Genomic DNA, 17,524 nt, shown 5'->3' on the forward strand with positions numbered 1-17,524 from the left:
GGACCTCGCGAGGGCCAGATTTGTCCCCCAGGCTTGAGGTTATGAATCCTTGTGACACAATAAAGGAATCACATGATCCCAGCACTTTACTCCGTTCAAAATGTTAGCCACAGCATTCTGTACTAGCTGAAGTTTCCAAGTGATTTTCCAGTACAGCCCTGTGTAGAGTGTGTTACTGTCGCCCAGGAGAGATCTAACTAATGCATATGGGTCCATGGCCAGGTCTGATGCACCAGCCGAAACTGGGCAAAAGCACTCCAAGCCATAGCCAGCATGTGAGCTATTGACAACAATGCCCAGTCCAGAAGTACATCACAGAGAATTACTTCCAACTAAATATGAACATGATCAGTCTGTTAGAAGAGATTGCAGAGACTAAAGAATTAGTAATGATGCTCAAATTAGATTGATGGGTTTATTGCCTGGTCTTCGATGCATATCTGATACCAAATGATCAGCTAAGATCATCAGTAGGTTACAGGAGTCTTGTTAGTAGGATCATGAGGGTCAAACTAGATGTGACATTAATGAACAGCAGCCACAGGGGCCCAGTGATCCAGATATGGACCATGAGGCAGGGAAATCCTGCTGAAAATGGCAAAAAATAGCAGTTGAAAGGAGAGGCAAATGGCTATGAGGGGAAGAGTTAAGCACCTCTTCTTGTCCTCAGGTTTTGATCCAGATTGGGGACTCTCTGGCTGTTATTGATTTAAACAATTAGGAAAATCTGAAGGATGTAAATACATACCTAATGTCATATATTATTTTGATCATTTGTTGTTGTTCAGTCGTTCAGTCGTGTCCGACTCTTTGTGACCCCATGGACCATAGCACGCCAGGCCTTCCTGTCCTGCGCACTCTCCCGGAGCGTGCTCAAGTTCATATTCATTGCATCGGTGATGCTATCTAGCCATCTCATCCTCTGCCGTCCCCTTCTCCTTTTGCCTTCAGTCTTTCCCAGCATCAGGGTCTTTTCCAGGGAGTGTTCTCTTCGCATTAGATGGCCAAAATATTTGAGCTTCAGCTTCAGTATCTGTCCTTCCAATGAGCACTCAGGGTTGATTTCCTTTAGGATTGACTGATTGGACCTCCTTGCAGTCCAGGGGACTCGTAAGAGTCTTCTCCAGCACCACAGTTCGAAAGGATCAATTCTTCGGCACTCAGCCTTCCTTACAGTCCAGCTGTCACAGCCATACGTTACTACTGGGAAAACCATAGCTTTGATTAGACGGACCTTTGTTGGCAAGGTGATGTCTCTGCTTGTTACTATGCTGTCTAGGTTTGCCATAGCTTTCCTCCCAAGGAGCAAGCGTCTTTTAATTTCATGGCTACAGTCACCGTCTGCGGTGATCTTGGAGCCCAAGAAAGTAAAATCTGTCACTGCTTCCATTTCTTCCCCTTCTATATGCCAGGAAGTGATGGGGCCAGATGCCATGATCTGAGTTTTTTTAATGTTGAGTTTCAAACCAGCTTTTGCACTCTCCTCTTTCACCCTCAACAAGAGGCTCTTGAGATCCTCTTCGCTTTCTGCCATTAGGGTGGTATCGTCTGCATATCGGAGGTTGTTAATAATTCTCCCAGCAATCTTAATTCCGACCTCTGATTCATCCAACCCGGCATTTCTCATGATGTACTCTGCATATAAGTTAAATAAGCAGGGTGACAATATGCAGCCTTGTCGTACTCCTTTCCCAATTTTGAACCACTCGGTTGTTCCATGTCTGGTTCTTACTGTTGCTTCTTGACCCTCGTACAGGTTTCTCAGGAGACAGATAAGGTGGTCTGGTACTCCCATCACTTTAAGAATTTGCCACAGTTTGTTGTGATCCACACAATCAAAGGCTTTAGCGTAGTCAATGAAGCAGAAATAGACGTTTTTCTGGAATTCTCTTGCTTTCTCCATGATGCAGCAAATGTTGGCGATTTGATCTCTAGTTCCTCTGCCTCTTCGAAACCCAGCTTGTACTTCCGGTAGTTCTCGGTTCGCATACTGCTGAAGCCTAGCTTGTAGGATTTTGAGCATCACCTTGCTGGCATGTGAAATGAGCGCAATAGTACGGTAGTTTGAACACTCTTTGGCATTGCCCTTCTTTGGAATTGGAATGTAAACTGACCTTTTCCAGTCTTGCGGCCATTGCTGAGTGTTCCAAATTTGTTGGCATATTGAATGCAGCACTTTCACAGCATCATCTTTTAGGATTTTAAATAGCTCAACTGGAATACTGTCATCTCCGCTAGCTTTGTTGTTACTAATGCTTCCTAAGGCCCACTTGACTTCACTCTCGAGGATGTCCGGCTCAAGTTCAGTGACCGCACTATCATGGCTATCAAGGACATTACTATCATGGCTATCAAGGACATTAAGATCTTTCCTGTATAGTTCTTCTGGGTATTCTTTCCACCTCTTCTTAATCTCATCTGCTTCTGTGAGGTCCCTGCCTTCTTTGTCCTTTATCATGCCCGTCTTTGCACAAAACGTTCCCTTGAGATCTCCAGTTTTCTTGAAGAGATCTCTAGTCTTTCCCATTCTGTTGTTTTCCTCTATTTCCTTGCATTGTTCATTGAAGAAGGCCTTCTTGTCTCTCCTTGCTATTCTCTGGAACTCTGCATTCAGTTGGATATATCTTCCCCTTTCTCCCTTGCTTTTTGCTTCCCTTCTTTCCTCAGCTACTTGTAAAGCCTCATCAGACAGCCACTTGGCTTTCTTGCATTTCTTTTTCTTTGGGATGGATTTTGTTGCTGCCTCCTGAACAATGTTACGGACCTCCGTCCATAGTTCCTTAGGCACTCTGTCTATCAGGTCTAATCCCTGAAATCTATTCCTCACCTCCACTGTATATTCATAAGGGATATGATTTAGGTCATACCTGAATGGTTTAGTGGTTTTCCCGACGTTCTTCAATTTCAGCCGAAATTTTGCAAGAAGCAGCTCATGATCTGAGCCACAGTCAGCTCCAGGTCTTGTTTTTACTGACTGTATGGAGCTTCTCCATCTTTGGCTGCAAAGGACATAATCAATCTGATTTCGATATTGACTATCTGGTGATGTCCATGTGTAGAGTCGTCTCTTGTGCTGTTGGAAAAGAGTGTTTGCTATGATCAGCGTGTTCTCTTGGCAAAACTCTATTAGCTTTTGTCCTGCTTCATTTTGTACACCAAGGCCATGCCTGCCTGTTATCCCGGTGATTTCTTGACTTCCTATTTTAGCATTCCAGTCCCCTATGATGAAGAGGACATCTTTTTTTGGTGTTAGTTCTAGAAGGTGTTGTAGGTCTTCATAGAACCTATCAACCTCAGCTTCTTCGGCCTCAGTGGTTGGGGCATAGACTTGAATTACTGTGATGTTGAATGGTTTGCCTTGGATTCATACTGAGATCATTCTATCATTTTTAAGATTGTACCCCAGTACTGCTTTTCCCACCCTTTTGTTGACTATGAGTGCTACTCCATTTCTTCTAAGGGATTCTTGCCCACAATAGTAGATATGATGGTCACCTGAATTAAATTCGCCCATGCCTGTCCATTTTAGTTCGCTGATTCCCAAGATGTCGATGTTCAATCTTGCCATCTCATGTTTGACCACCTCCAGCTTACCTTGATTCATTGATCTGACATTCCAGGTTCCTAAACAATATTGTTCTTTATAGCATTGGATTTTCTTTTCACCACCAGACACATCCACAGCTGAGTGTCCTTTCGGCTTTGGCCCAGCCGCTTCACTCTTTCTGGCGCTACTTGGAAATACCCTCTGCTCTTCTCCAGTAGTATATTGGAAAACTTCCGACCTGAGGGGCTCATCTTCCGGCGTCATCTCTTTTAGCCTTGTGATACGTTCCATGGGGTTTTCTTGGCAAGAATACTGGAGTGGGTTGCCATTTCCTTCTCCAGTGGACCACATTTTGTCAGAACTCTCTGCCATGACCTGTCCGTCTTGGGTGGCCCTGCACGGCATAGCTTATGGCTTCACTGAGTTACGCAAGCCCCTTCGTCACAACAAGGCAGTGATCCATGAAGGGGATTTTGATCATTAGTTTTCTGTATTTCAGGAAGTATTGTTGTGATGCCTTCTGGGTTACAGTCATTGAGGAAAATGGCAGAGCAGTGACTTACCATGACTTACCATGACTTGAATGGTGCTTAGACTGGATAAGACTTCTCGGTCAATTAAAGCACCAGTTGGATCCTGAACAAAACGGCACTATTAAGCGGGTAAAATAAATATGGCTCTATAAAAAAAAAAAATCATGAATGCAACCTGTAGTGCTAGTGAATCAGGTCTACTTTACTTAGAAAAAGCAAAGAAGATTGTGGCACAAATGTAATGCATGCAGTAGTGAAGGCAGCAAAGAGGTCAATTTGACATTCAATAATCTTGGAAGATGGTCTTGAAATGAAATAATATTGACAGATGAAGCCATGTCAATATAAGTGATGGCTGTGCATGCCACTTTTCTGAGGCACAGCATCATAGAATCAGGTGTGATGCAAATGCTGAAGGCACAATAACACCCGTGCATTAGCATTATGACCTCACCAAAATTTCAGCACTGGCCCCCCATCTACCTTCAGCTAAGGATTATAAGCTACCTGTCAGTGCCTGGGCAGTGGAAGGGAAGGGGTAAGGAGTAGCAGTGCTTCTTATGCCCTTTAGAGCCCAGAGAGCTAAAAGCTATTACAAAATCCTGTGTCACTGCACTTCTAAGGATTCCTAATGGCAAGTTGGGCAGAGCTGGGCAGATCTGCTCCACTTGCCAAGCCTGGAGCGCTGTGTTAACTGATGCAGAAGAAATGATTGTTTGTGGTATGGCAGCTAAAGTATGTTCACTGGGTCTGGCTGCCTGGCTACAGTGGATCAGAATCCAGAACTCTAGCTGTTGTTCTGCATGTACTGTGGTAAGGCATTGATATGGACTCGGTGGGGAAGGGGTCGCTTGTCTTCCTTTATCAGCATCAATCTTTATGCCTTATTCTGCATCAGACAATTGCTCATCTTGCCCTGCTCTCCAAGATCTCTGGCAGAGGTCTTTCCCTGCTGCCCAAGATCCTTTTAACAGGAGCTTCTTGAGTTTGAACATGGACGCTAGTTACTGCATGGTTCTGTAGAACAAATAATTGTTGGAAATGTTTATCTTAACTCCCCTCACATCAGAAATTCCCAAATTCCATTTTTTTTTGGGGGGGGGGACTTCTGCTAAAGCATTGGTTTATGAAGTAGTGTAAACTTTAGATATAGAAGCCCCCTTCATGGGTAAATTATGTAAAGAAGCATCATGCATATAAAGGGGTGATAGGCTTTGCCTCTGGCCATACCCCCAAAGTCAGGCAGTTTCTTGGCTGTACCCTTGATGCTCATGTGTTGGACAAGGAAATTTGTATGTGTGTTGACGTCTATGCACATAGGCTTTCCACGAATTTTGGAAACCTGGTTATGCAGGGTTCCAGCACATGTGGAAAGCCCACACATGTAAGCTTTTCCCTTTAGATGTTGGTGCATAACACATGGATATCAGGGATGGAGCTAAGGAGCTGTGCGACCTCAGGTGTGGGGCCAGAGGTGCAACCACACAGCCCCTTTCTAAGCATGGTGTTCCTCACATGATTCATGCATAAAGGGGGCTCCATTCTCCATTGAAATTTCACAGAACTTGAAGGGTTTTAGAGTTTTGAAATCAGAAATAGAGTAATTTACAGAAGTTGGTTGCAGATAGCTTCATGACAAAGATTGGATTCAGCAATTAAAAGTCCAATAGGAGTTATACTACAGTTTGCGATCCAGCTGAAGTTAAGTGTATTTTATATACCATTAATTTCATATATGTTTAACTCTCCAATTTAAATTGCTAGGACCTGAAAGTGGTTTTAGCAGGATTAACACTATGAGCATCATCCAGCCAAAGAGTGCTTCCAGGTGGAGGGCATCCAGCACCACCAGTGAAAAGACAATGTGCAGTTATTCCATCTTTTTCTCCTTAACATATTTTTTTCTGGTAAGAAAAAAAGAAAGAAGAAGAGGGTTTCACGCAGGAAACCACAGGAGGGTTTCAAATAGAAGACACCAATGTCTGGATCCTCTGTAAAATTCTGTAAATATGGCAGGGTGATTTGAGAATAAAAGGCTCATCTAGAAGCATCCGAAGTTGGACTTGTGGACCTTTTTTTCTACTTTCTGGAATTTTAGGCAAATTTAGTCATAGAAAAATATGTAAAATTTAAAAAAATGGACAAAAATGCACATTTCCCCCATAGGCTAAAGCATAAAAATGTGCATTTTGGGAGGATTTGCACATGGGGGGGGGGGGGATCTGCACATTTTTGCAAGTGCAAATTTGCACAAATGTGAATCCATGCAAATTCGGGAAATTGTAAAACATCCAATTCCCTCAATGAGTGGATGACGGAATGAAAGGCACCTGACAATCCATGAAACACAGATGGAACGGATTATACGAAAATATTTAACACTTCAATGACTTTCTAGTTTTTGAAACTCTAAAGGCGCAATCTTATGCATGTTTAGACAGAAAAAAGTTGTACAACTCCCAGCATTCTCCAGGGCTGGCTTGGGAATGCTGGGAGTTGTAGGACTTTTTTCTGTCTACACATGCATAGGATTGCACCTTAATGCAGGTTTAATTTATCCCCCACCCCCGTCCCTGTTTTCCCCTGTCCTTAACACTGATGAGTATGTATAGAATATTTATATTTAGGCAGCACTTTTTAACAACACCTTTTAATTTTTTTTCTTACATTAAAGAGACACATATGTCATCTGCAAACTTCCTGTTCGTGCACATTTTTTATTAGTCACAAGCCATTTACATTGCAAATCTAAAAAGGCTTACTCTAGAGCAGCCCACTGATGGGGAGATGATTCTAATATGCATGGCTTGAGGACTAAGGCATATAGCTCCAGGTTTTGGAGGTCCTTGGTCGAGACACCCTAAATGCGTCCTTTTCCTCAATGAGTCTGCCTTTTCATCACCAATGTCATCAGCTGCTATTGCTCCTCATCTCATTTCTTATCATTGCTACCACTTGCTTCCTTGCTTGCTTGACAAGCAGAGAGCCAGTGAGCAAGTAGGCAGTGATCTCTACTGCTCCTCCTTCTCATCACCACCAATTTATGGGCCAGTGTGAGAGGCAGACGAACAAGCAGGCTGCAATGGTGAAGAGGAAGAGCAACTCCAGGGGGCTGCTGTCAGTGGGCAGCAGGTGCCCAACCATGCCTGCCCTTGGCAGGTGCCCAACCATGACTGCCCTTGATGCTGGCCCTGTATACAGTTCCAGTCTGTAGGCCCTACAGGGTAAGACCATGATCCAGAGGAGCACATACACACTGACAACATTTGGTAGATTTTTTTTCCTGAGGCTCACTCTTTAAACCTATCTGAGTTTGAGAATATAGCCATGGGCATCTGCAGGAAAGGGCAAGGGGAGCAGTTGCACACCCCTGGCTGAGCGATAATCCCCAGATTCCTGACTTTCATTTTTTTAAATTGCAAGTCTCTAGCCCTCGTAGAACCTGAGATATGAGGCAAAATGCACAGCCACTATTCTGCCTATCTGTTTTGTAAACAAAAATAGCCTGCTCCTGCCTTGCGGGGCGGGGTTAGGCAATGAATGAAGGCATAGCAATGTTTGACACACCCACTGTCTGGGGTAGAAACCTCCGTATTCATTTTAAAGCCTTGTGGAGGGGTGGGGTGGGGGGTGTCTTTCCTGGTGGGAAGTGATTGCTACCTCAATAAATCAATTCAGAAATCCAGCATTTTAGTGTAGCTCAGACTGAACAGTAAAAAGAAAAGGTAGGAGCAAAGACAGGGGTTTACGATCTTTCTAAGTCAGGTCTTATTCACATATATATTTTGCTGAATTTGTAAACATTTTAAAAATTACCCTGACAAGGCACACTGATCAGGTTCATCGTTATTATACCCATATAGCAGGAGGCAGGACTGTGGCTGAGGAAGTGTGGGTTACCCCAGTCCTACAAATTTGCCCAGTGTTGTTGTTCCCATTATTCTTATTTTTCTTTTGGAGTGGCGGGGATTAGAGTAGTGTATGACCACTCTGCAGTACAGTCTTGTGGTTTTCCAGTCTCCTGGTGTGTTGGTTCTTTTAGAGAACTGCAGGGTGGACTATGATGTTGCTTGTAGCAGCAGTGTGATTTTATTAAGGCCTAGACAGGATTGTTGGGATGGATGGATATGTGTGTGTGTGTATAGCTTTAAGTTTTAGTTCTTGCAGGGGGCCTGGGTTGGTGGGGGTTCTCCCTTTTCTCCCGTTCTCTCTTAGTGCAGGCCTTGGAGCTGAGGCAGCATGTCATACAGCTTCTCAGAAGGTACTGTGGTAATAACAAACCCTGTTGTGAAGGTACCTGAATCTTTTGTGTGTTGCCTCCACAGCCTACAAGAGGACTGCAAGAGGACTGAGGTCATCCCCTGCCCAATATTAACCACTCCCTTTACCCAAGGGCCATTACAGGAGCGAAGGGAGCCAGGGAAAGAAATGAGGGTTTCAGATGTACATAGAAAGACATTGTCTGGACACCAGGTTTACCTACTGAGCAACTACAGAGGTAGACCTGATATACAGATTTCTCAAATGGCACATCTACCTATCTTGGCAGACCTTGTGCCCAGGCCTTGTCATTGCTCAGTTACCAGATCTACCAGAAATGGTGGACTTGTTCTGTGACCCTGCCAGACCTTTTTCTTTCATTTTTAATGTGCAACCATATACAAAACGGACAGCTGGATAATATCTGTATTGGGACAAAGCAAAATTCCACAAAATTGTGCAAGCTTTCAAGTTCTCCAGAAGAGGAGTGGGCAGAAGGTAGATCTGGTCAATTGGTAGATCTTTGAGCAATTTGCGGTAGATTTGCAAAGATTTCTGATTTCTGTTTAGCAATAGTAACAACAAAATGAATTCCCTCTGCCTTCAATTATACTTCTGAAGTGAAGAAAGCTTGGGGTAACCAGGACTGGATTTTTGTGTGTAAGGACTGTGAGCTCTGTTCAGTCCAGGTACTCAAACAAGTTCCTGGGCTCAGAATTCTTTAATTCGAAATGCATGTCTTCTGCATCAGGCTCCAATTTGTTGATCTCGGGGTTCTGGTAAAAAGCAAAGTCAAACCTGTAAGAAATAATTCTTGGGGGAAGAAACGAAGTCCAAAACTTTGGTCAGGAATGCCTGTACTTTAGAATCATAGAGTAGTAGGGTTGGAAGGGGCCTATAAGACCATCGAGTCCTGCTCAGTGCAGGAATCTAAGTCAAAGCATCCCTGACAGATGGCTGTCCAGCTTCATCTTGACTGCCTCCAGTGTGGGAGAGCCCACCACCTCCCTAGGTAATTGGTTCCATTGTTGTATTGCTCTAACAGTCAGGAGGTTTTTCCTGATGTTCAGTGGGAATCTGGCTTCCTGTAACTTGAGCCCATTATTCCGTGTCCTGCACTCTGGGATGATCAAGAAGAGATCCTGGCCTGTCTCTCTGTGACAGCCTTTCAAGTACTTGAAGAGCACTATCCTATCTCCCCTCAGTCTTCTCTTCTCAAAGCTAAACATGCCCAGTTCTTTCAGTCTTTCCTCATGGGGCTTTGTTTCCAGTCCCCTGATCATCTTTGTTGCCCTCCTCTGAACCCTCTCCAGTTTGTCTGCATCCTTCTTAAAGTGTGGTGCCCAGAACTGGACACAGTACTCCAGATGAGGCCTAAACAGTGCTGAGTAGAGGGGAACTAGTACTTCCTGGGATCTGGAAGCTATGCTTCTATTAATGCAGCCCAAAATAGCATTTGCCTTTTTTGCAGCCACATCACATTGTTGGCTCATATTCAGCTTGTGATCTTTCTCACTTTAGATACTACAGATATAAGGTCTGTACTTGAGATAGATTCAGTCTCATAATGGAGATTTGCAGTCTGAATGAATTCATTAGTGGCAGGTATTACAGGTATCAGGTACACCTAGCAATGCATTTTGAGAAGTAGAAGCAATGGCTGATCACCACTTCTGAGAACATAAAGACCGGCTGTAACGAATTTGCCTCCTGCCTTTGACAAAACACACAAGCTCCTGTGGCGGCATAAAGCAGAACTGCAGAGAACCATGACAGGCCATCTGTTAACAAAGCCAGAGATTAATTTTAGATGGTGCATCAGGTTAAAAAAAAAGTCAATTCAGGCCAAATTATGAGTATTACCTAGCGGTTGAAGGGGAAGGAACTGTCAGTGCAAAGTCTCGGTTCACGTAGTAGAAATCTGTCAGGAGCACCCTAGCTGCCTCTTGCAGTCCCATCCAATAGCCAACTCAGGACACAGATGATGAGGGTTCTTTCCAAGGCTTTATTCCTTTATTACTTTATGACTCTTACAGATACTAATCACTAGTGACTAAGCAAGGAACTGCACTGGGGAAAGATAGCAGAGTAGCCTAAGTTCCAGGTAAGGCAGTTGGTCCCTGATTGAAGGGGAACCACGGGAAGACCCTGAACTTATGGGCTAGGGAGAGATCTTCCCTCTTTCCCTTGGGTCCTCGGGACGCGACCATTGTTTGCATGCTAAACGAGCACTACGCCTCCTTTCCATGCCCTCCATCTGTCGCCGCTCCCTGCGTCTGTGCCGAGCATCCAGCAAGCCCCCCTCCAGTGCTCTCTCACTGCCAGGGTCACTATCTATCCCAGGAATGCTGGCAAGAGGAATCTCTGCCAGCTGCTGTGCTTGTGAGAGATGAGCGAGCTCCTCTCCCACGGATTGCTGTTCCTCCTCAGAATCAGAACTGCTCTGGGGCTCTATGGACTCAGTTTCCACCCTGACAAAATCTTCCTCTGGTTCCATCCCTGCCACTGATTCGTTCAGACTGCAAATCTCCATTTTGAGACTGGGTTTATATAACTGCAGACCTCATGATCATAGCACCAGGCCAAATTTTTGGACTTTGTTTCTTCCCATACCATGCTTTTTCTACCACTTAGCCTGATGAAGAGTTCTGGAGAACTGAAAAGTTTGCACAATTTTGTGAAATTTTGGTTGGTCCTAGTAAAAGTATTGCCCAACTTGGAATTTGGGTTTGTTTTTTTTCTCATGGACCAGCACAGCTACATTCATTTTGTTTTTACATATACAAAATGTGCAGTTCCAAGAAAAAAAAAAATGCAATTCCAAAGAACATTCCTGTAGCTCAAAACGCAAGCTATGCAAACTTTGCATTATATTGATGAAAAAAATGGCTGATAACAATGTGAAAAGTAATGTGACTAGTCCAAGGTCCTGGAAAAACCTAAAACCTAATTAAGCATACACATTACCCCCTCCCCCACCAAAGACACTCTCAAGTCCACTGGTAGAGTGTCCACTAATGCTTCCAAAATGAAGAAAATCATTCTAGCCCATCTCATGTGAAGTTGTCCATGTTATGATAAGGACAGAGATGCCACAAAATATCTAGTATGACATTCTTAAGACTGCTGTTCTGTCTTTGTGCTTCTGTTTTTTCCCCCTCTTGTTTTTAGTGTTGTTGTTTTTAAAAAAAAAAAATCCCTCCCTCCAAATAAAGTTTAGTTGGAGTTCATGATTTCTCTTGTGTGAAGCTTGACTATAATACTTTTCTGCATTAGTGTTGTCAAATTCCCAGGATTTCCTGCCACTCTCTGTAGGCTTCTAAAAGTCATGGAATATGACTCTAAGCAACAAAACATGTGGATACACACAATGAAAATGCACAGGTGTTTTGTAGCAGTGTGTGCTATGTGTGCGAATTACAATTGCACACCATTGTGCAGCTTTGCCCACCACCCCAGGAAAAATTCCTGGGGATGCCCATGAATATAGCCTTACAGCTTTTTAAAAGGGAAATGCCAGTGGTGCTATTCCCCCCCCCCCATGATTTTTTTCATCTGTAAAAATCCTTTGCCAAATCCTTTTCCCTTTGAACTCAGGAGTGTTTAAAGAACATTCTGAATGTTTTATAGAGGCTTCTTCTGAGAATGATATGGGGGGGGCAGGGAACAGATTTGAGCAGTTCACCTGGATTATGATTTGTATTTCCAAAAACTGGTAGGCAACTAGAAGTAATTTTACCAAATCGCTGTAAATTTCTGCCATATAGAATTTAGTAGTAACTTTTTAAAAAAACTTAGACCATTGAAACGTGTGGCAAAAGCTGCTTGTTTCAGTTTATGAAAATTTAATATTTTTATCAAACAAAAGAGGTATGGTTTGCCAGAAGACATCTTATAAAGCACAGAAAGCATATTTATTTATTTATTTATTTATTGCATTTATACCCCGCCTTTCTCCCTCTCGCAAGGAACTCAAGGCGGCTTACATTATCCTCCTCCTCACCGTTGTATCCTCACAACAACAACCCTGTGAGGTAGGTTGGGCTGAGAGTCTGTGACTGGCCCAAAGTCACCCAGTGAGCTTCCATGGCCAAGTGGGGACTAGAACCCGGATCTCCCGGCTCCCAGTCCGTCACTCTCACCACTACACTACACTGGCTCTCACAGTGTATTACAAATATCACAGAATATTACAAATTCTGTTACTTTATGAAGATGCCTACAAGGGCAACAAAATCGAAACAATTTATACATCTTCCAGAGTGTGTGACTAAACGACTTGTATAACAAATTTTGGCATGATACGTTGGTATGGTTTCTAGATTTATAATGTTCATAAATATGTGAGTCAGCAAGTGGCATGTACTGAGTTTTCTTGATGCACATAGCAAGACATGCTGATTTGAATGTGGGTCACAATTCAAATAGCTGTTCTCTCGTTCAAGTTCCGTTAGAATGAATGAGAGCTGTACATTAAAAAAAGTACTGCTGTTGTACAGCTCTCATCTATTTCTATTGGTCTGTCTTCTTTGTTCATTGATTGTAAGCCACTCCGGGAGCCTTTTTTGGCTGAGGAGTGGGATAAAAATACAATCAATCAATCAATATTGATCTTATACAGAACTACTCTGTGAGATCATGCCCTTGAACAGTAAAGCCTACTATCATGTTAACTTCAAGGTCATCCGAACCAAAACATAAGCATACAAGTATTGATTTTCTAATGGGTTTTCATCAGTAATATACGGTTTATTTTGCAATCAACCTTTGATCATTATTATGTGTATTTTATAATGATTTTTTGAGTTTCAGAGAGATGTTTTAAGTTGCACTTTACAATATGCTTCACTATTGCATATGAGTGGAAATTAAAGGCACTGCTATTTCTTCACATATTTTTGGATGTATTGTGTTATTTTACAAACAAAGCCTTTCAATTCAGTAGACTCTCTGTTGCACACTTTTTCAGATGACGGTTGCCGCCGGTACGAGCATTGAGAATAACATTCAAAGGACCATATCCTGCCCTAATGTATGTTCTACATATCTTGGATTTTTGTCTGATTTAAATGCAAAATCTCATTATGTGAATTTGCTGTAGTCATCCACAACATCATATTCATTTCTGGCATATTATACTACAAGTGAAAGTTCTAAGCTGATTATTGCCTTTCGAATATTTCTTTTATAATGTGAGTCTTTGCTAGTAATGTCTGTGATTATTACATCATCACAGTGCTTTTTGAGTTGCTTCCTCCCAGTTCAGTGCTCCTATCATTCCAAATAAAGATATAGGCTCTTGAGGCCATGTTTATTTAACTTCTAAATTGGGCCTGATTACCCAAAGTACTAAAGCTATTATTTGTTAAACCTTACTCATCTGCTTGTAGTACAATAGCAGCCTTTACATTCCACACAATCCATTATCACCCAGAAAAAAGCCCCATCTTGCAGAGGGTGAACTACTTTGCTTCTTTCATATTCTTAAGTGTAGCAGGTCTCAGATGAATCTTTTAGGATGCTTTAGAAATCTGACTCTTGGGGTTTCTCTCACACGCAACACACAATATCCAGAGTGGTAGCTATGTTAGTCTGTTGTAGAGAAAACAACAGAGTGGCACCTTAAAGACTAGTACATTTATTATGATGTACAATGTTGTGGCCTACAGCCCGCTCCATCAGATGCATGAAGTGTCATCCTGAGTTCCAAGTGCATATATACACACATGGTTGGGTGGGTAGAATTGTAAACACTGAGGTCAAGCAGGGATTGAAACGCAGAAAGTACAGACAGTGATAATTACCACTGCTCAAATTTTGTGGGATAGATGAAACAAGAACTAATGTTACCATATGCTTGCATGAGCTACATATTTTCTGGGCAATTATTTGAATAAAAAGTGTTAAAGTCATCCATATATGACCATACTATATGAGCAGCCCCATTGACTGGATTAACATCATAACACTATTTATGTGTGCTCAAAAGTTAGTTCTTTAGAGTTCAGTGGCGCTTACACTCAGGTATAGGATTGCAGCCAAGTGGTTTGGGGTCCTGCAATGTGTTGTTTAATTTAATGTCATGATGGAAAGTCAAAGCAGTATCGGGTCGCCCCAATCTGTTTCTACCAAAATAAGTTAATTATTATCCATAAGGGCACAACCTTATGCATGTTTAGACAGAAAAAGTGCTACAACTCCCAGTATTCACACACACACACACGTGCATGCACACACACACACATATATATATTGGGCCTGGGCAAATAAAAGACTATTGATGCTTGATGTTTGGCTATAGACAATAGAGCTTCAGGTATGATTTGGGTGGAAACTAGAAGTTTGCAGATAAGTTTAGTGGTATGTGGATTTCCAGTATAAGATGGTTCTTATATGTCTATTGTGTAGTTGCACAGTAGTGTCCTGATAGTGAATCAGCTGTGTGGACTGCTCAAGATGGATCCGGATGATAAAGTTGTCATCAGTGCATCTCATGTAGATGAGAACCCTTCGGGGACAGTAGCTGAGGAAGCATTGTCCAAGCTCTATACAAAGCTTGAGGTCCAAATGTTCTATGACATCAGGGATAATATTCCTGATGGCTTGTAGTCCACCTCTGTAGCAGAAGTTGGTGCATGGAGCTTTAATAACCAGAACAGTATTCTCTGGAAGACTGTCAAAGGAATGTAGTTTCCTCAAGAAGTCACTGGTGCCCGCTAATCACTTGGGGCAGCCATGGCATAGAGACTGAGGATGGAATTGGTATAGGAGGCCTAAAACGATGATAATGCCTACAACTATGGGCATCTGGGATTGCCTGGTTTCTGTATTCGGTTGGAAGATCTATGGATGGAAGACCCATAGTTGGGGCTGCTGGGGTGTTTTTGTGCAGATTTGCTCCTGCACATCTGCAGGACATTCTTTTATCAGGTTTCTTCCAGTATTCTTCAGTGAGATCTGAGGAAAGGGGCCTGTTAAAATGTGATATTGGAGAGTCACCTATCAGCTTCCCATATATAGTCCAACTTGTTCATGATGTCATTTGTCAGAATTATGTCAGAATTGTTTCTTAGGCTGTGGAGAGCATTACGTTCTGAATGGCTGAGATTGGGTGGTAAGCAATACTGCTTGCTGATTACCTATGCCTGGGCATGGTGGAAGATCTGTGTATAAAAATGCAGTCTTCCATCTGTCGGGTGGAGGAATCCAAGCAGAATTTTTTAATGTAGCATTGTGAAGATGGCATATGTGTGTCACTGCTGTGGTGGAAGTGTTCTGTTGTTGTTGTTACTGTTATTGCTACTGCTATTTATTACATTTCTATACCACCTAATATCCAAAGCTCTCTTGGCAGTTTACAAATAACTAAAACCTTAAAAATACAATATAAAACATAATTTACATGCAAGAACAATTAAAAACAATCAACAATAGAAATCTGAGGACCATGACAAACTATATAATATGCTGTCAAATACATTAGAGTAGAGGAAAGCCTTAACCTGGCATTGAAAAGTTGAGACTAGGAGGGCTTCAGTGGGGAGAGTATGGCATAAACTGGAGGGGGGCACCACCAAGAAGGCCCTCTTCTTTGTTGCTATCCTTTGAACTTCTCTCGGAGGAGGCACCTGACGACTGTAGTGTGTGGGTAGGTTCATACCAGCATAAAGGCATAAACAGGCTTCTAAGTCACTGTGAATAGCAAGGGGGAGCAGAATTAGTTCACCCATGGAAAAAAAACATACTCATCTGCCCAGCTCAGTGTGTAACTGGATAGAGTAATAATATTGCTTGGTGAGTTCTGGATGATCCTGCTGTGGCCCATGGTGGAATGCAGGAGCTGTTGCACAGCTTGGTAGCTTACTTTTTCTTTAGAGAGGCAAAATGTATGTAATAGATTACTAGCTTTGTCCCTTATGGATGAAGCCCTGCCAAGAGCAAGAGTGTGCAAAGATTGGTTCCTCATATGAGTTCTAGATCTAAGAGTATGAAAGTGATGCTGACCTCATGAACTGAGCACCCAGTCTAAATACCTTATAATTATTATTCTGATTTGGTTGGCTAAGTCTCTGGCTTGCTTGGCAAAGAATCCTGCTTAGCTGTGGAAACCAAGTGATTGTTTGAGCAGCTGCAGCTACAACAACAGCAGGAGGATTGTATTATTGGTTACTCCAGGTTTCACTAGCTAATCTTATTCCAAAATAGTGGGTAATTTGCTGTTTGGGCACAGACTAGAGGGAAGGAAATCTTGTCCAACACTGCACCCAAGAATACATAAGGGGGCGGGGAAAATCCTACAATTTGTCCACCTTTCTGTGTGCGTAAATTGGGAGCAAGAGTAACTAATGGTGGAAGTTCCAGATTTGGCTAAACATTACCAGAGAAATAATTACCAGTGAGGAAACACAAATGTTGCAAAGTGAGGGCTTAGCCCACAGTTATCAATATATGATTGAGTACAGTGGAGAACCAAGGTTTGCAATATCCAAGGTGTCTGCAGAATAAATTAGTAAAACAAATTCAGATAATTCAAGAAACTTGAATTATTTATTTATTTATTTATTTATTTATTTATTAGATTTCTTAATTGCCCATCTGGCCAGTCACCCGGCCACTCTGGGCGATGCACAACAGTACAGTCTAAAATAAACATTAAAACATCATGTTTCTAAAAATACCCTAACTCACTCCAAATGCCTGCCTGAACAACCATGTTTTCAATGTGTGGCGGAAGCTCATTAAAGAGTCTTCCTCTTACCAGCACTGAGAGAAGGAAGAGAGGAATTCCTTATATCTCTTGGTGAAATGTACCTTTCCTGGAATTAAAGTATCTTTAAGTCAGGGCCAGGCAGATTATAGTAAGGCAGCTTCATGGATCACTGCCTTGTTGTGGCGAAGGGGCTTGCGTAACTCAGTGAAGCCATAAGCTATGCCGTGCAGGGCCACCCAAGACGGACAGGTCATGGCAGAGAGTTCTGACAAAATGTGGTCCACTGGAGAAGGAAATGGCAACCCACTCCAGTATTCTTGCCAAGAAAACCCCATGGAACGTATCACAAGGCTAAAAGAGATGACGCCGGAAGATGAGCCCCTCAGGTCGGAAGGTGTCCAATATGCTACTGGGGAAGAGCAGAGGGTATTTCCAAGTAGCGCCAGAAAGAGTGAAGCGGCTGGGCCAAACCCG

The 17,524-nt window shown here is 42.6% G+C and overlaps 1 protein-coding gene across 1 annotated transcript in view; it reads left to right on the plus strand.

The window, feature by feature from the left end:
* The window catches only part of PPFIA2 (PPFI scaffold protein A2), a 444,508-nt gene that overhangs the window by 216,518 nt on the left and 210,466 nt on the right, over nucleotides 1-17,524 (plus strand). The window contains exon 3 of the mRNA XM_084811789.1: nucleotides 13,310-13,372. Within this exon, the coding sequence (XP_084667915.1) occupies nucleotides 13,310-13,372 (63 nt within the window). The remainder of the gene's footprint in view (nucleotides 1-13,309; nucleotides 13,373-17,524) is intronic.

The sequence above is a fragment of the Heloderma suspectum genome, chromosome 7 (assembly GCF_057233095.1).
Source record: "Heloderma suspectum isolate Gila_16-S chromosome 7, 16-S_ref, whole genome shotgun sequence".
Lineage (NCBI taxonomy): Eukaryota > Metazoa > Chordata > Lepidosauria > Squamata > Helodermatidae > Heloderma > Heloderma suspectum.